The sequence below is a fragment of the Schistocerca americana genome, chromosome X (genome assembly GCF_021461395.2).
Source record: "Schistocerca americana isolate TAMUIC-IGC-003095 chromosome X, iqSchAmer2.1, whole genome shotgun sequence".
Taxonomy (NCBI): domain Eukaryota; kingdom Metazoa; phylum Arthropoda; class Insecta; order Orthoptera; family Acrididae; genus Schistocerca; species Schistocerca americana.
In genome coordinates this window covers 909545060-909564925 of record NC_060130.1, presented here as the reverse complement: position 1 = coordinate 909564925, position 19866 = coordinate 909545060, and the positions used below count along the sequence as shown (strand labels likewise).

General features: G+C 40.2%; 1 protein-coding gene across 6 annotated transcripts in view; it reads right to left on the bottom strand.

The window, feature by feature from the left end:
- Window positions 1–19866, bottom strand: part of LOC124555764 (organic cation transporter protein) — a 283841-nt gene that overhangs the window by 25993 nt on the left and 237982 nt on the right. For all 6 annotated transcript variants that reach the window (XM_047129804.1, XM_047129809.1, XM_047129805.1 and 3 more), the window contains 3 exons: window positions 7667–7877; window positions 6895–7001; window positions 1557–1711 (listed from right to left, as the gene is read on the bottom strand). In XM_047129804.1, coding sequence (XP_046985760.1) covers window positions 1557–1711; window positions 6895–7001; window positions 7667–7877 — 473 coding nt within the window. The remainder of the gene's footprint in view (window positions 1–1556; window positions 1712–6894; window positions 7002–7666; window positions 7878–19866) is intronic.

Genomic DNA, 19866 nt, shown 5'->3' with positions numbered 1-19866 from the left:
CATACTGTATAACCAGCTTTTGAATATCATCTTCATAATATCTGCTGCATGATTAGACAACCACTGCAACACAATTGTGCATCAAGCACACTTCTTGACACTAAATGAAACTCATCACATAAACTGAAATCATGAAGTGTCTGTTTACCCTCACTTTTTTATCAACTTTCTGCACCAAATTATCAGTAATGATGGAAGGTTGCCGACTTTGTTCCTCATCATACACATTCATATGGCCATCTTTAAAAACTCCCACCAATTTCTGTACCATTCCACCACTCATAATGGTTTCTTGATACATTTCACTGACATGATGAATTTCAGCTGCTTTCATGTCTTTAGCACTAAGAAAACAAATCGCAGCACTTATTTCACATTTGGATGGATTCTCAATCAAAGGGAGTATTCCAAAGCTGGTATATGATACAATAAGTGCCTTAATATTGTTGGGAATTATGTAGAAAAGTACATGCTTTCATGTAAAAATAAAATTTCCAAAAAGTCTGCTTGCTATATTTTTATTTCAAAACAACACTTATTTAAAAAAAACACACTTCATAGACCTCATCTGGAGGACAATCTTCAGGAATGTGGGACAAGTCAAAAATAAATTCAAGAGAGTATATTATTGATCAGTTTATGCTATATTTGCATCTTATCATACTCAATGATGTGAAAACTATGTTTATAAACGTCTAATTGCAAAAGAAAGGAATGTTAGTGGAATTTCCAATGGCATTATTAAAAGATCTGCAAAAAATTTCACTTATCTGTTATCTTGCATGGAAACAATGTCATTATTCCTAGTAATTATCCCCATATGACATATTTAGGGGTCTTATAATCACATAATATTTATACATTGATGGTACTCATATAGTGACAGTCTCCTCAAATAAATAAGATTTTGAAAATTCAAAAAATATCATCCATATAATATCTGTCTCATTCTATGCAACATCAACTGATGGTTTTGAATCTGTACGTTTACGTCTCTGTTCTCTCTCTCTCTCTCTCTCTCTCTCTCTCTCTCTCTATCTCGGGAATATTGCAAAATGTGTTACTAGGGAGGAAATTCATTAGAACGAAGGCAAATTTTGACATCTCAGGACATGTGCTGGGAAGAACTAGAATTTAACATGAAGCCAATGCCATCAGAATGTTTCATACATTACCTCTCTCTGTTCAGTCATTGACACTGGAAATTGTTATACCATTCTCGTATTGCAGTAATTTCATTTAATTAAACTACCACCTGCTGCACTCAACATTTAGCACCAAAAATAAATTTCATCTGATTGTTTCAGCTTTCACCTATTATATGCTGGAAAATATTTTTGAAACAGTATCTGCAATCTATTAGACATGCTGTAATGTGACATGGTGTTTGCTAACTCTTTGTGAACATCCTATGTTACATGACAAACAGCATCATCAAAGTACATTTATGGACTAGTCTACTCATTTGTATTTGCATAAAGACATTATGGAAATGACAGCCTTCATATTGGTTTAGTCTTTATATTGACCTATGAAACTGGCGAAGTGAATCCTACCTATAATAAATGCGGGAGGGTAAACCCCAGCACAGCCCAGAGCATTGATGAAGATGAACACCTGGAATGCGATGTAGGTAGTTGAAAGAGCTTGAGCCACTCCAGATACAGCCATCAACAGTATGCAGAGGATAAGGATTATCTTTCTACCAAATCTGTTAAACAATCATTACATCAGATTGAATATGAAAATGATATAATAATATGAGAGGAATTCAAAACATAACAATGGAAAATCCAGGATGGACTGTAACAATATTATGAAAAGGGAAGTTGCTACTCACCATATAGCAAAGTTGCTGAGTCGCAGACAGGCACAACAAAAAGACTGTCACAATATACGCATATGGCCAACAAGGCCTTTGTCAAAAACACACAAACACACACACACACACACACACACACACACACACACACACACGACTGCAGCCTCTGTCAGATGAAGCCTATCTGTGGTTCAAGATCTCTGCTATATGGCGAGTAGCAGCTTTCCTTTTCATAATATTGTTGAATACAAAATATAATCATACAACTATCTGTAAACTGTTTTAAATAAAGCACTATACCATCTGCCATATTTTTTTAGTTTAAACCAAACTAATAGAGATATTCAGTAATATTTTGTATATGCAAGTTAATTGTCTGCTGAGAGATCAATGATGAGCTTAATAATTACAACAGGAAATCAAGTAACCACATGTAGCATTTAATTGTCTCTCAAAAAATTGACACAAAATGACCGTACTAACTGTACTAATAAAAGCAGTCTGTCATTTCATTGTACCATACTGGCCTGCGTATATGCTACATACCAGGTGTACTGGTATGAAATGAGCGTTTCTGTGTGAAAATGAAACACTAATTTTGAATTGAAACTAAAAACATTTTATTCAAAGCACTGACCATTGCTTTCTATACATTTTGACCACCTTTCTGGAAATTTGTGGACTCCACGCCAATAGAAATGTTCGTCTTTTGAAGCAAACCAACCCGACACCCAATTTTCAACTTCTTCGTAGGAATCAAAGTGTTCCTCAGCCAATGCATGTCCCATTGATGAAAACAAATGGTAGTCGGAAGGGGCCAAGTCTGGTGAATATGGCGGGTGGGGTAGCAGCTCCCAGCCAAGTGTTTTGATTGTATCCTGAACCAGTTTTGCTTTGTGTGCAGATGCATTGTCATGTAAAAAAATTACTTTGCCATTCCTTCTGGCCCATTCTGGTCTTTTTTCGATCAATGCATAGTTCAAATTGATCATTTGTTGTCTGTAACGATTAGTATTCACAGTTTTACCGGGTTTTACAAGCTCATGATACACCACACCTTTCTGATCCCACCGAACACAGAGCATTGTCTTCTTGCTGAATCGATCTGGTTTTGCAGTCGATGTTGATGGTTGTCCACGATTAACCCATGTATTTCCCATTTAGGATTCTTAAAATAAATCCATTTTTTATTGCCAGTAACAATTCAATGCAAAATTGATTTTCTTTCTTGTCTTTGAAGCAAAATTTGACAAATGGTTTTTTGGTTTTCCATCTGTCTTTAATTCAATTCATGTGGCACCCATTTTCCACACTTTTGGATCTTTCCCATAGCTTTCAAACGGTCAGAAATTGTTTGTTGTGCAACATTTAGCATTGCTGCCATTTGCTTCTGACTCAAAGTATCATCTTCATCCAATATTGCTCGCAATTTGGCGTCTTCGAACTTTTTTGGTGGTCTTCTACATTCTTCATTTCTTACATCAAAATCATTATTTCTGAACCATTGTAACCACCTTCTGCATGTTGCTTCTGATAGAGCATGATCACTATATGCCTCAACAAGCATTCAATGTGACTCTGCAGCACTTTTTTTCAAATGAAAACAAAAAATTAATGCTCTCCGCAAATCATCACTTTCTGGTACAAAATTCGACACCGTTAACATGATGAAAACATATGATGTTATTTGTTCCATGACTTGATGTGTACTAAATATCTTTGACAGATGTCATACCAACAAAACAAAAAAAAAATTAAGACTCGTTCACAACAAATGTTCCCAATCAACACATTTGTATCTTAACGCTCATTTCATACCGGTACACCCGGTATTTTATGAGAAATTAGCCAATGAAAAATCTGAACATGGCTTATTTGCACAATCCTAAAAATACTGGTGTATCTCCATATGATAGAAACTTCAACTTTAGTGCTTGTTCCTTAGTTCAAAATTTGACAAATGCATTGCTAAATTTTGAGAATCAGTCATTGTAGATGACAAAACAATGTAACTGTCTTTGATTGTTAACATTTCATTTAGTTAATGACTACTATCATGCTCATTGTTTCATTATTTTGGGTGTGTGTGTTGTCCTTAGCGTAAGTTAGTTTAAGTCAGATTAAGTAGTGCGTAAGCCTACGGACCGATGACCCCAGCAGTTTGGTCCCATAGTCCTTACCACAAATTACATGACAGAACAGGCAAAGTTTATTCTCTAACTAAAATTTAAAATGTAGTCTTCACCAGAGAATGGTAACATTGAAAGAAAATCAACAAACATCAGAATTGGGCACAGTTTTGCAAATTTCAAACTTGCAATTACTCATTATGCAAAGAGTACAACAAGTAATGAAGCTTGCAAAAAGTATAGTTTGGATTAATCTAATGTGCAGCATTGGATCACATTGAAGAATAATCTGCAAACTGCCATTTCATCAAGGAAATCCTACAGAAGGACCAAAGCTGGGAAATGTAATGAAGTTTAAGATTGAGTTATATTTTTTTAAAAGATGAGAGAAAAGATGGAATTCCGATCTCTCAACAAATAATACAGTTAAATGCCTTGGAAATTGCAAAGACAGAATTCTGTGGCTGTATCAGTTGATGCTGCACATTTATGAATACAAGAGGCATCTCTCTTTGATAAAGTTTTCATTAACACAAAGATTGTCAGAAGATTTTGCCAAGAAACTCATCAAATTTCAGAGGCATGTGATCCAAATATGGTAGCAACTCTCTGACACTCTACACCTGATGGGTGATGCAGATGAGATGCTTTTTGCAGAGGGAGGAAAGCTGTCCCTCCCCACCCTGTCCCGTCTCCCCTACGTTATTCTGAAGTGTACAACTTTGCCCAAGGCAAATTTCCCTGAGAAGTTAATGATTCATTGTCAAGAAAAATGCTGGATGATAACAGAATTAGTGATGGAGTGGCTAGCTACTGTTTGGAGTTGTATACTTGGTGCACTGCTCAGTAAAAGAGCTGTGCTGATGGTGGCTTCCTTTAAAGTTCACATCACACTTGAAGTAAAGAATAGAGTTGCTGCATTGAAGACAGATCTAACCATTATACCTGGCAGTATGGCTTCAAAGCTGTAGGTGGTTGATGTCAATGTAAACTAGCCATTTAAAGTACATCTGTGAAAATGGTGTTCAAAGTGGCGTTTAGAAGAGGATCATGTATTCACTTCACCTGGCAAGATTAAAAAGCCATCAGTCAGCCTTATGCATGCCTGGAGTCTCTCTTCATGGTGTACAATATCACCAGATTCTATCATCAAAGTATTCAAGATGTGCTTCATTTCCAATGCCCTGAATGGTAGCAAGGACAGTACGCTTTGGAAAGAGAGAGATAAAAATCCTTACAGTTATGAAATAAGTATCAGTAGTGATTTTAACAGTGAAATCAGTGAAGACTGTGATTGTAAGGCTGGTATATCTGTGTAATTTAGCAACATTCAAACACAAGAAAATGCAACTAAAGGTACTATTTTTTGAACAATTTTTATGTGGGCAATGTGACAACTTTTTTCCACACACAAATTAAGGGTGCAGATTATATTTGGGTCAATATGGTATATGAAGGAAAGCATCTCTGGAAGTTTGAACGAATACAGGCAGCATTTAAATTCATTCATATCTGAAGAAATGCAGTTCTAGAAATTTGATCATAGTAAATGCAGTACCACAGGTTTGGAGAAGTAAATATATCTTATGAATGCTGCAATGATAAGAAACCAGTACACAGATTTTCTAACACCTCAAAACAAGTAAAGGCAAGAGAAAAACTGTCATTCATACACAAGTTGCTAATATACAAAATGAATTTCCTGTATGAGTCTGATCATTGTGAGTATTTTTTGAATAAAACAGTCTAGATCTCTTATTAAAATTTCTTCCTTTAGCAATAAACAAATTTTAATAAGTGATCTAGATAGTTTTATTCATAATAAAGTTGATACGGTATTAAAATCTTAACATCAGTTATCCAAAGGCAGGACCCAATGAAAATTTACATTGATTTAAGTGTGATATGTTATTAAATTACTATTACTTCATGCCAGATTGCTGTGGATTTATAAAAATATACGAAGTTAGTAAGATAAAATGGATTTTGTATCCAAAACCAACATAGAATCTGCTCATAAACAAGTAACATAAAATCACTCTTCAGTAGCTTGAGTCTAGACTTTTAGCAGGCATTGGACAGCAACGAACCAACACTGATATATGTGTGTGGGGTACTTTGTATTTTTCCCCAGTAACAACTGCCTGATTAGTTTTTCACATTTTTTTTTATTTAGTCTGAGTTTGTGTTTCTCAACACAATTTCTCAAGCAGTCCAATGTTTCCAGGCTGCTCATTTAAGTTAATATCTGGGAAGATGGGAATTCAGAAGGAACCCTCAGGTCTGCAAGTTTTCTTGTTCTGGCTCACTACATATCTTGGATTGCTGTTGTTGCTTATTTATGCTAGCCAGCTAATTTCTTGACAGTATGTGAGCCCTATTGAGTTCAATCTGTCTCCTATTACTTGGACTTTGCAGAACCAACAGAAAGGACAGGGCAGATGAGTCAATAAATATCTCCATAAGCACGTTAGTATCTTACAGATTTCTTCACGAATTTTCATGCACTGGAAACAATGGGGCTAAGTAGGAAGGAAACACTTGAAGACCAAACCCAATCTCATGATACAGATAATCTACCTTACAATAAAACCAGGAACACAGAATTAAAATGGAAGTGAAGCTGAAATAGTGAGTATCCTCAGCTTGAATGCAGGATTCAATACTGTCATTCACATCTGAAGTATTCTAGGGGCACTATCTTCATAAAAATTATTGCATTGTAATTAGTTGGGCACACAAATAAAATATTTATCATTTTTCTTAGACCAACCAGTCCAATAGCATGGCAAATATTGTAATTCTCAGGCACTTGGAACACAATAAATAGAAAATTTTACAAAATATAGATAGTAAGCTATTATAACTGTTCAAAACTATTTACTTATTGAGTCATAGTACAGGGTAAAATACAAAAGTAATTATGGAATGGTCCATCCTTACTTATCAGCAAGAAGTCCAAATATGCTGGATCCTATAAGGATGCCAGCAAAATGCACAGTTCCCACCAGAGATAACTTCCATAGGTTCTCTGGGCATGTTAGATCCCACTGAAAAAGTAATATAAAACGGACATTAATTAAAAGTGAAACCTTTCTGACATTCAATATAGCTGACACATTCATCTTGGCAGAAACAGCAACTGTCTTGATATTTAAGATGATTCTCATTTATTGTTCCATCTGAGTGCAGCAGATATGGAACAATAAATGAGAATTATCTTTTCGATTTTTACCTGCTCTTAAGGAAAGTCAGAAGTTTTATATACTTAATTTCAGATATTTTTGATAGAAAATGGACACCAAAGGAAGTACAACAAGTATCTTCATTCAAATCTGTCTCACTGCACAGTACCGTTAGAGCAGTGGGTAGAGCTTTGCACTAGAATACATGAATTCTGTTCTGAGTCTAATTATAATTTTCAATTTCCTAGTTTTAGACTGTGTGATATGTTTTCTGGCTGTTTACCTGATATACAGCAATTACAGCAGGTCTTATACAAAACACATGCATATGAACCAAATATCTACATTTATGTAAATTCAAAACTGAATTCAGAAGTTGCTTACACAACTACACAGCCTGCTACTGTACTTTTTTCATTCATTCCTCATCCATTAAATATACATCTATATGATGAGACCTACTAAAAGGTAATAAGGACACATTCAGAAGAACAAATTATTACAGTATAATGAAGGCTGATTCTACTCACCTCATTCACAATAGTCCATTCATCATCTTTAAAGACAAAGTGATCACAAGAAATTTCTTTCTTGCTAAAATTACTAGGACATGTACCGTCTGAAGTATTATTGTCATATGGTGCATAGCGTATGCATTCCTTCCCAGGTGGCACAGCTGTAGATACCCATGAAGCATCATACACAGGATTTGTTATATTATCACATTCTGGTATCCAGCATCTGTTAAAATAATGTAGTTGTACTTAGGTACTGATCCTTTATAGGTAGAAACAACTAACATAAGCTATTAATTACTGCAGTGTCTGCATTTTTTTCAGACTAGGTTTAACCAATGATCTTTTTGGTAATTACATGGCTTCCAGAACACTTTTAAAAACATGACTCATTAACTATGTTTTGCAGTGTGACACTTTTATTCTAATTTTAAAGAAACTGTAGAGATATGGGTGAGGGTTTGCACTCTTTTCATAAAACTTATTTTCATCAAACTTATATTAGCGAGAAGTAACATAGTTTCTGCTTCTGCCTTCATTTTATCAATTACTGTCATATTTTATAAAATGTTACCATTACACTTTCTCTGCCTAGCTTCTGACAGTCAAAAAAATATTTAGCCTCTAGTGCAGTTACCATACCCAAACTGGAATAATAATTTGGTACTTACACAGAAACTGTACTAGGCCACCAGGTTCTGTTATCTTTCATGGGTTTTGGTAAAGTACTGAACTAATAAATCTGTATTTAATGTGGAAAAAATATGGGCTTAGACAAGTAAAGATGGATATTATACTTTAAATTCTTTTGTCAAAATAACATAGATGCTGGGACGGCACTTCAAAATGATGGATGAAAGGACTACCTAAGGGTCCTCTACATATGCTAACTTTATAAAACATGATAAATAGGTTTTAAGGAACTGGGGGACTTGGTTCCACTCCAAGAGGGAACTGGAAAATGGTTGTATCTCAAGTGGTTTGTAAAATCACTGATGTTATTGTGCAACCACCCCCTGCAAAAGTTGTGTCTCTAAAGCTGAACATTCTTTGTTCCATAGTTCAGAAGCTACTTCCATGCATGTTTGTATTGCATTTGTAAAACATTCAGACCATTCAGTAGCTTTCAAATACAAATGTACAATTGGTTGGTTGGTTGACTTGAGGGAGGGCACCAAACAGTGAGGTCATCAGTCCCATGATCTAGGATGGCAGAAATCAAGGGAGCAACAACACAAACAGAATGGTCCAGTCGAGGAGAAGGGATAATGTGCAAATAAAGAGGGAAAAGAGATGTCAGGACAGCAGGGAGCAGGTGGGAATGGGGGGAGAGCAGGGGTGCCCCAGAAACGCTATGCATGATGCGGCGCCAGCATTGCCACCAACCTGTGCCAACACTCACACCATACCATTATCATGATAAAAAGGGGAAAATACCAGGGAAAGAATACACAAGAAATGGGGAAAAAATGCACAACAGATCAGACAAAACGCAGAGAAAAGCGGGGAGAACCTGGTTGGTGTGGAGGCAAGGTGAAGGCCTCCATAACCAGTGCCTATGCTAACTGCAAGACTTATATGTCAGAGGAAAATTCAAAGATTTATACCTGAGAGTACAAATCACTTTCACGAAGAAAACCAAGGACAGACATTATTACGGCATAATGAAAAGTGCCGGCATGAAGATGAACAATGCAAGAGAAGAGAAGGCCATGAGACAACATCAGCTGACAAGCAGCACACCACAACAGGAGTAGCCTCTACCTGAAGAGAATATAAGTGCTGCTCCTGCCAGCCACGAGCAGACAGTATTAGCACAGTACCAGACCGGGACTCTCAGAGCAGTGCAGTATTAGCACAGTACTAGCAGAGCACTATGATAGCAGTGACATGTGATCCATAGCAACTGCTTACATGGACCTCGTATACAGCAAAGGACTTTCATTGTTTGCATGTCCCCTATTGCTTGTGACACCATTGTAAATTCAAAGTTAAGTATTGTCAATCTTCTCTATGGTAATAAAAACTATTAATGTGATTTGCTTGAATTGTTGTATAGCATTCCAAGAATACAGCATCCTTTAGGCACCTTACCCTAGACAAGTTGACATGACCCCACAGACATAACCATGCAAGGGTCATCCTCTAACACCAAAGACGAGGAATGTTGGAGGGCATATTTAGTGTGAAGGGCCAAAATGGCGGGGTCAGTCCACGAAAATATGGATCACCCTGAGTGGAGCCCCGCAAATACACATGGGGAGGGGGAGTGGGGTGGGGGTGGATGGCTCACTGCAAAGTAAAAAACCACTGGTCAGGCTAGTATGGCCAATACCAAGACGGCAGAGGATGGTAGATTCCTGCCAGGAGAGGCAAAGGGAAGAAAACCACATGGCAGGAGTCTCCTTGATGGAATGAAGACAGGGGGGTAGCCTCCCAAGAGTTAGCCAATGATTGAGAAAAAAGGGCTCTGATGTAAAGCCTCAAACGTGCCCCTGGAGAGGTCATGGGGAACAGGGGGCTAGGGCATCAACCAAACAAGCAGCATCGCAAAGATCAACAAGAAGGTTGTGGATGGCAGAAAAAAAGTAGTAATGGGAAAAACACTGAGTGATAGCCTGAAGGCCACTCATTCAGTCAATACATATGAAAACTTGGGTGAGGGAGGGCCAATTAATAAAACAGAGGGCATGATAGATGGCCTCAATTCCGCAGTAAACACCCACTGTCAGTTCTGCAGTAAACACCCCACATGTGGCAGGCAAGAGATGGTGTTCCATGCCAGCAGAACACATGAAGACATATCCCACATCATTAGTGGGTTTACAGCCATCAGTATACGAAACAATGGCATCCTGAAACTCCTGTAAGAGTGTTCCGAACAAACAACAGAGCACCATTGGGGTGATAGAGGCTTTTGGTCCCTGGAGGGGATACATCCAAATCCAAGGCTGTTGAACTAACCAAGGGGGGATGGTTGGGAAAGAATGTGAGAAAGAGGACAAGGATGGGAGATAGAAGTCACTGTGGACAGAAGTGAGGTGGAGCCCAACCGGTAAACCCACCTGAGGGTGGGCAGCAGGCAGGCAATGGCCTGCCCGATAGTCCACAAAGAATAGAATAGGAGGGGTGAGCAGAGGAAAAGTAGATAGTGATGATGACCGCTGAATTGAAACGGGAGGGATCCCAGCATCAACCAAACAGATATCACGATGGTGAACTGGGTCCAAGAGGAAAACTGTGGAAGGGACAGCTGATCCATAAATTGGACAACCATAGTCCAGTAAAGGCAGAGAAGGTTCGAATGATCTGTGCTCCAAGAGGTGTGGGCAGGGAAGCCAAGAACATTGAGTTCACAAAAATAGCCAACCTTCAGATGACAGATATGAGGCAACTAAGTATGCTTGTTGTCAAAAATAAGACCCAAGAAATGGAACTGGGGACCATGATCAGGTGTTGGGCAATGAGGTAGAGCTCTGGATCAGGATGGACTATAGTACAGTGACAATAATGCATCGCCCTCTTCTTATGGGGAGAGAAGTGAAACCCATGTGCGAGTGTCCACATGGAAGCACACTGGATGGCACCCTGGAGCTGTTGTTCCACAGAGGCCACTGAGTGGGAACTAGCCCAAGTACAGAAATCATCCACATACAGAGCAGGGGTGACCAATGGTCTGGCAGTGACCATAAGTCCATTAATAGCAATGAGAAAAAGAAGGATACTTATTACAGAGCCCTGTGGAACATCATTCTCATGGGTCCATGGAGAGTTGAGAACAGTGACAGCCTGGACTCTGAATGACTGATGGGACAGGAACACACAAAAATTGGGAAGGGGCCCTGAAGCCCCCAATTGTGAAACATAAGGAGGATATGATGGCACCAAGCCGTCTTGTAAGCCTTATGAAGATAAAAGAAAACTTTAACAAGATGGCAGCACTGAGGAAAGGCCTGCCAAACTATGGTTTCCAATTGAAGCAGGTGACCAATCAGAGGGTGCCCCTCCGCAAAACCACACTGGTAAGGAGATAGAAGAACCCAAGATTTAAGGATGCAACAGAGCCAATGAGTCACTGTTCATTGTAATAGCTTGCAGGGGACATTTGTTAGGCTGATGGGGCAGTAACTATCAAGGGATGATGGGTCCTTGGCAGGCTTAAGGACAGGAACCACAATAGTGTCCCTCCACTGAGAGAGAAAATGCCTTGGAGCCAAATACAGTTAAACAGCTGGAGGAGATATTGTCATTGTGGAGGATTGAAATTTTGAAGCAGTTGGCTATGGATGGAGTCAGGGCCAGGAACTGAATCATGAGAAGAAGAGAGGGCCAGAAGAAGCTTCCATTCAGTAACAGGATCATTTTAGGATTCCACCTGACAAGGGGTAAAACATAAGCAGAAAGCTTCAGCCTGCTGTTTCTGGAGAAGGAAGGCAGCTGGATAGGAGGCTAACACCAGTTCTTGCACAAAATGGGTCACAAGGTGTTCCGTGAGAACTGATGGGTCTGCACAAAGGCCACTTGGAAGAACAAGGCCTGGAATCAATAGCCACTGCTGACAATCTTGGAGGGCAAGGAGTGTAGCCCACAACCATGACAAAGGGACAGAAGAATCTAGAGAGGGGACAAAGCATTCCCAACACACCTATTTGCTCTGTCCTCAAAGGGCCAACCTGATACCAACAGAAAGCACGGAACTCACAAAGGGATGGTGTGTGAGCATCAGTAAAATAAGATCACTTGAGAATGACACAAGCAGCTGAGTAAAAAGCAATAAGGGATTGCAACTCTGGGAGGTGACGGTAGTATCCATTACAGTTCTATTGAATAATCACATAGCAGGTATCCAAATGGTAGGTGAACAGGCTGTAGGCAATCACACTACTGGGTCACCAAATCATGCTGCTGGGTCACCGTACATTGCCAATGACAAAAGGGTGACATCCATAAATAAGACGTCAGACTCGGGTTGCGAGGGGGAGATGGTACCTCTGGGAGCACTGAGGGAGTCGTTTCTTTCTTTTCTCTCTCATAGGTTGAGGAGGGCACAGAACGGAGGGAGAGCAGGTTTCTGCAAGATCCAGAGCTGAAACAGAGTGGGCAAAGTTGGAGTGCACAGACTGTGTGTCCTGTGGTCAAGTTGTGTTTGTGTTAGCAAGTCTCTGGATCACCAGTGGGCACTGGAGAATGGGGGCACTTCAGCCGGGGAGTTGGTGTGGTACACGGAGGGGGGAGCATGAGAACCACAGAGGAGGGGGATAAGAGAGGGAAATAGGGCTGCGACAAGGAAGAGAGAGGAGAGGAAGGATGTAACAGAGGCAAAAGAATAAGCCATCAACACAGGGTGGAGTTGGTTATATTTCTGATGAGTTTTGGTATAAGATACACAATCCAGGGACTTATACTCTTGTATCTTCTTTACTTTCTTGTGAGCCGTGCCATCTGGTGAGCATGGAGAGTGATGGTTATGACAGTTTACACACACAGGGCCATAACACAGAGGCTGCCCTCATGAAGCGAGTATCCACAGTCACAACATAGAGGGCCCACCATACATCGGAAAGACATGTGCCCAAAACGCAATCACCAGCAGCCCCTCATGGTTGGTGGGACATGTGGCTTCACATCAAACTGATAACACTAAACCTTGACCTTCTCCCTCAAAAGCCAGAATAAAGGCACTGGTATCGGTGCAGTTGTCCGTATGACCTTACTAAACACGTTGAACAAAATGAATGCCCCATCATTTCAGGTTATCCGTGGTTTCTCTTCAGTTTGAAGGATGAGGCCCTGATGAAAAATGACTTCCTGGAGCATATTCAGAGACTGTTGAGTTGTAATAGACACTGGGGCATTGTCAATATGATCGCAAGCATGAAGAGCTGCAGATTGGGTGGCAGAAGAAGCTGACTGCAGGGAACCTGACTGCATCTTACTGAGAGACTCCATTTTGCCAAGCTTGTCTTCAATATTTTCAAAAAAGAAAGTAGTGGCTTTGTGGTGATGAACATGTCCTCATCTGTCCTAGTACAGACCAGGTAGCAGGGAAAATGTTTCACTGCAAGCTGGTGAGCCTGGTTCTCCTCCCAGGGTGCAACCACGAAAGGGAAGGCTGCAGGGTCATAAGAAGCAGCATTCAATGATCTGTTACCACTTGAAGAGACAGCCATAGGAGAACAGCCAGATTTTTGGAGCTTCATACGCTTCATGTGCAAACATCTGCCTTGATACCACCCCCTCTGATCCCAGAAACAGCAAGGCTTTCTGGCACGGTGGCCATTGCTGGGAGTTCCAATGCTCCAGAATGACAAGCAACCACTCCTAGGCATACATGGGGATGCAATAGCTCAGATATCAGGTGTGATCCCTGTGTTGTCAGGGGGCACAGCCCGTTGGGTGCAAACAGCCCCACTACATGGACTGGCTATACGTGCTGGTGACCTAGTAGGGGCTAGAGCAGGGAAGGAAGAGGGGAAGAAAGGGAGAAGAGGAATCCATGCCATAGGCACTTGAGGGAGTTCTTCCCCATATGGCTCACCCTAAGACAGGAATTTCGGAAGTGAAGGTCAAACCCCAAAGGGGGACCAAAGACACCAAAAAGGATGAGATGAAAGAGAAAAGGCAAGAGAAACAAAATCACAAGGAATACAGGAAACCAGATGGATAGCCATGTTGACATAAGTAAGAACATCGAGAGAGAGATGGAGGAGGGGGCAGCGGGGAAGGAGTGAGGATGGGGAGGAAGGGGCATGGGGAAGGAAATGCAGCCTGGGAAGAAAGAATGGGCTGCAATAGTTTGGGGCCCCGTGGGTGCCATGCACGAACTCATGAAAGAACCATGAACCCCCTGGGGGGAGGACATACAACAAAGTATTAATTCTTCATTTTCTCACAAAGCCTGAAATTGATGAAATTTGGTATGTAAACTAGCAAAATTTGGGGATTCTCAGTATGAATCACTATGTGTGAAGTTACTCTGAGCAGTGAATAAACCACTGTATGATGTGATTTCATCAATTCCATCATTGGTCCACTGATGCTTGGTCACTGTGCTGAAATAATTTTCAGACTGGAAATCCGTGTGTTTGAGTACCATTCCTGATATAATGACTGTACTTCTGAAGCACCTATTACTAAATCATAATATCATGAGAAGATTATAGTCATTAAGAAATGTACAAGCTCAGGTTGGACACGTAGCGGAAAGTAAATTTGCCATTGCCTTATTTACGAAACCATACTAGCTTTCACTTTAAATCATTCAGGGAACCACTGAAAACAAATCAGGGTGGTTATACAGAAGTTTGAACTATGTATGTACCTTCTGAATACAGATACAGACTCTTAACCGATACATCAAATTGTTTAATTAAACTATGTAGCTACAACAATGTACATATACACTTTATTAAAGTTAATTTCTGATGGTGCAATGATTAATATGCTTCCTTTTCAAGTTTTTAGGCTCCAAATTAATTCCCAAGTACCATTTTGTTCCTTATGGATGTATTTTTTTCTTCCTTCTGGTGGTATGTGGAATGGCAATAGACAATATCCACTTTTACAGCAATAACATAAAATATTGATATTCGTTTAAAATTAAATTGTCTGTAATATAATGACGCTAAAATGGTGCAGTCCAGTCAAGGGGGAAGGGATAACATGCAAACAACATGGTAGCCAAACGGTTCTAGGCACGATGTCCGGAACCGCGTGACTGCTGCTGTCGCAGGTTCGAATCCTGCCTCGGGCATGGATGTGTGTGATGTCTTTAGGTTAGTTAGGTTTAAGTAGTTCTAAGTTCTAGGGGACTGATGACCTCAGATGTTAAGTCCCATAGTGCTCAGAGCCAAACAACATGGGAAAAGGGCATCAGAGCTGCAGGAAAAGAAAAGAACAGGACAGGGGTGTGTGGAATGGAGAGACCAACCAAGGTTGCCTCAGAAACTGTACGAGTGGTGGGGCACCAGCATTGCACCAACCCATCATGACACACACATCATACCATACCATTATCATGGTCATGATATTGCAGAGACAACACCAGGGGAAGAAGACCCAAAAAATGGGGAAAAACCAGTACAACAGACCAGACAGAATGTGGGGAAAAGGTGGGGAGGATCTGGCCGGTGTGGAGGCAAGGTCAAGGTCTCCATACCATAACCAATGCCTATACTAACTGAAGGACTCAATTTCCAGAGGAAAATTCAAGGACTTACCCATGGGCCATCCTAGTATGGCCAATACAAAGACAGCAGACCAGAAGAAGGTAGATTCCTGCAGGGAGAGGCAGAGAGAAGAACACCACATGATGAAAGTCTCCTTGGTGGCATGAAGTTTATTAGACAGATGCCAAAGAGTCTGCCCACAACTGAGCAAAAAAGGATTTGATGTAAAGCTACAAATCTGCTCCCAGAAGGGTTCACGGAGAAAGGGTGCGGGGGTGACCACACCCTCTCCCAGACATACAATTAGCAAGGTTTTTACTCGGGATACCTACTTGGCCAGGAACCCAAAGGAAATCAACCAAACAATCAGCATCACCAAGATCAGTGAAAAAGTCATGGCTGGCAGAGAGCAAAGGGTGGTGGGAAAAACAACAAGCGATAGCCTGAAGGCTCTTATTGAGTGGAAAGTGGACTCATGGAATAGATGGTGAAATTAATAAAATCAACTGTCTTCATACATGTCATTACTCATAAAATGTGTTCTTTCTGAAGATATTAAAGGAATCACTCAGTCCGGCACACAATTTTAATCTGCCAGGAAGTTTCATATCAGCGCACACCCTGCTGCAGAGTGAAAATCTCATTCTGGAAAATATTTCGGGCTCAAAAATAGTTGGTTGTTATGTATTTTCAGCTGCTGAATTCATAAATAACCATGAAAATGATCACTTAGATCCTCTTTTGGCGATAAAGTAATAAGTCATTTTTTAAAGTCTACATTTTCTGTTTGGGGAAAACTTTATTTTTGAAATTGGCACACTTGTCAACCAATAAAACACAATGTTTTATAGCTGTTTGAAGGCTATAAACATGGATATCGTTGCTGTGCGTGCAAGTTCAATACCGTTTCTATCGTAATTAGTTCAGTATTTCTGATGGTTTGAGTCTTTTCGGGTGTAAACTTTATTAAAATGCCACGAAAATGTGTAAATTCAGTGAATAACTTTTGTTATATTTGTGGTGAAATAACATTTTCCTCACAGAAATGAAATCTGACACCTCTTTTGAAGAGGTATGGAGGTAGGGGACGACTATAAGTCATGGGCTCCACATATATGTTGCAACTCTTGTTGAGTTATACTACGAGAATGGCTGAAAAAAATTTAAAAACCCATCTACGGTTTTTGCTGTCTCTGTGGCTTGGCGAGAGCCTACAGGCCAAATACGAGCTATGCGAGAAAAGTAATGAGACCGATTTTTTTTACCTACCGAAGTTTTATTTTTTCAAACAACAATATTTTCCCGGTCAAAGTAGTTACTTTCGGCAGCTATACAGCGGCGCAGTCGTTGTTTCCAATCTCGGTAGCTGTGGTGAAAGGTTTCAACTGGTAGGGCCTTTAACATGTCGGTAACATTCTTATGAATGTTCTCCAAAGCCCGAAAATGACGTCCGTTTAGGAGAAAAGAAAAAAAATTAGAGACTCAGATCAGGTAAATGGGGGTGGGAGGGGGGGGGGGGGGTATGGAACAACAGGAATGCCTCTTGAGGTCAAAAATTCCGTGATGGAAATGGCCATGTTACATGGGGCGTTGTCATGATACAGCACTTATTTGTCTGCCATGTCCAGTCTCAATCGATTCACCCTTTTCCTGAGCCTTGCAAGGACATCTTTGTAAAACACTTGGTTGACAGTTTGTCCTGGAGGAACAAATTATTTACGCACGATACCCTTCGTGTCAGAAAAACAAATCAGTGGTGTCTTGAACTTTGATTTGCTCATTCGAGCTTTTTCAGTCGAGGAAATGTCACAGTGCGCCAATTTCCTACTTTGCGATTTTGTCTCAGGGCCATACTCAAAAATTCAGGATTCACCTGTGATCACATGACTGAACCATTCGCGGTCATTGGCAATCCACTCAAGAAGATCAGCGCACACATTCTTTCGACTGTCCTGCTCAGTTGTACGGTTTTTTGGCGCCATTCGGGCACAAACGTTTCGCATGCGCAAAACTTCGATCAAAATTTGATGTACGATGAAAGTTTAACAGGTCACCCATCATCCTTGTTGTTGAACGTTGGTCTGACCTCACAAGAGAACAAACATCTTCGACCTTTTCGTCGGTTTTTGAAGTTGAAGGTGTCCCTGAGCGAGGTTCATCTTCGACGTGCTCTCAGCCTTCCAAAAGTGATTTGTGCCAGCAAAAAAGTTGTGCTCTTGATAAGGAATGATCCCCATAGGTCTATTTCAACTTTTCAAAAGACATACTCGCGAATTCCCTAGTTTAACACAAAACTTAATGGCATGACATTGCTCTAAAGTCCTCTGTTCCATTTTTATAACACACAACAGAAACACAACTTCACTGATGGTGCTCTCAAAAGTCACGTGATGGCTGTACAGAGCTGAAACTGTGACTGAGCATCTGGAAGGGATGAACACACCGGTCTACACAAGTAGGCCTAGAACAACAAAGTGTTGCGATATCACTCACAGTGTTGTCAGCGTCATTACTTTCCTCACACATCTTGTAGATGACTGCCATATATCTACTTGATTCCACCTGTAAAGGCAGGCTTGTCAATTAAAGAAAAGAAGAACAATTCAGTAGCCAAGTCTCCCATCTGCTATTCGACCTATTCCACATTCAAATATTTTACCAGTTCCTACTCCAACCCCAAACGTAAAGGTGGAAATAGAAGATGAAAACAGTGTGGAAGAAGAAAAGGAGCTCAACACATCCCATGGCACTGGTTTTGAGAAAAAAGTTAATAGACCACACATACTGAGTCAATCCGAATTGAGTGATCGCATTCGAGACCTTGATTTTTCAAATGAGAAAGCAGAACTTTTAGGGTCAAGATTACAGCAATGGAGTCTTCAACATGTCAGGATCTCACATGACAGACAACGTCAGAGGAATTTGCTTCATTATGTTGGGAAGCAAAACAATCTTCCTGTTTACTGCGGTATTAATGGTTTGATGAAATCTTTGAATTTGAATAATGATCCTATTGAATGGAGGCTATTCGTGGACTCCTCCAAGTTAGTCCGAGAGTTGTATAACTTCACAACGGCAACTTTCTCCTTTCTATTCCTGTTGGTCATGTGGTTCACATGAAGGAGACTTATGCAAAAATGCAAGCCTTCTTCGACTCAAATATGCTGAACACAAATGGAAAATTTGTGGCGATCCAAAAGTCATCGCTATTCTCTTAGGAATGCAACTAGGCTTCTCTAAGGACTCGTGCTTTTTATGTATGTGGACCAGTAGGAATAGAAAATCACATATTCAGTCACAGTGGTGGGTAATAAATCTTAACATTAGGGAGAAAAATGTTATTGCTGAGAGATGTTATTCTCCTGGCCCTGCGTATAAAGCTGGGGTTGAAGAAAAGTTTTATCAAAGCAATGAACCAAGAAGCACAGGCCTTTAAGTACTTAAGAGGCATATTTCCTACATTAAGTAATGCAAAGGTTAAGGAAGGTATTTTTTTGGGACACAAATTCGTCAACTTGTAAAGCATCCTGTGTTTGATCGATTTTTGGAGGGGAAAGAAAAGAAAACTTGAGAAGCCTTCAAGGGAGTTGTTCATGGATTTTTACGCAACAAAAGGGATGATAACTATTTTCAGTTGATGGTAGTACGCCTGCAAAAATAACATCAACTCGGATGCAGCATGTCCGTTAATGTGCATTTTCTACACTCTCACCCTGACTTTTTTCCTCCTTGTTGTGGAGCTGTCACTCTTTAACGTGGGGACAGATTCCATCAGGAAATTCTTCTAATGAAGCAGAGATATCAAGGCAAAGAAAGCCAAACGACAACGAGCTCATGAGGCAGCCACATGACTTTATTTAGGCCCAAACATCTGCCAGGGGCTTTTCCATTAATTTAGAAATGTTAGAATGTAACGCTCTTTGAAAACAATTCAATTGGACTTTGAGTGTTGTTGACATCTTTAATTAAAATGTATCAGTTTCTCTTAATCCGCTAAAATAACATATTTCTATCCATTGGGAATCACAGACACTAGGTCTAATAATT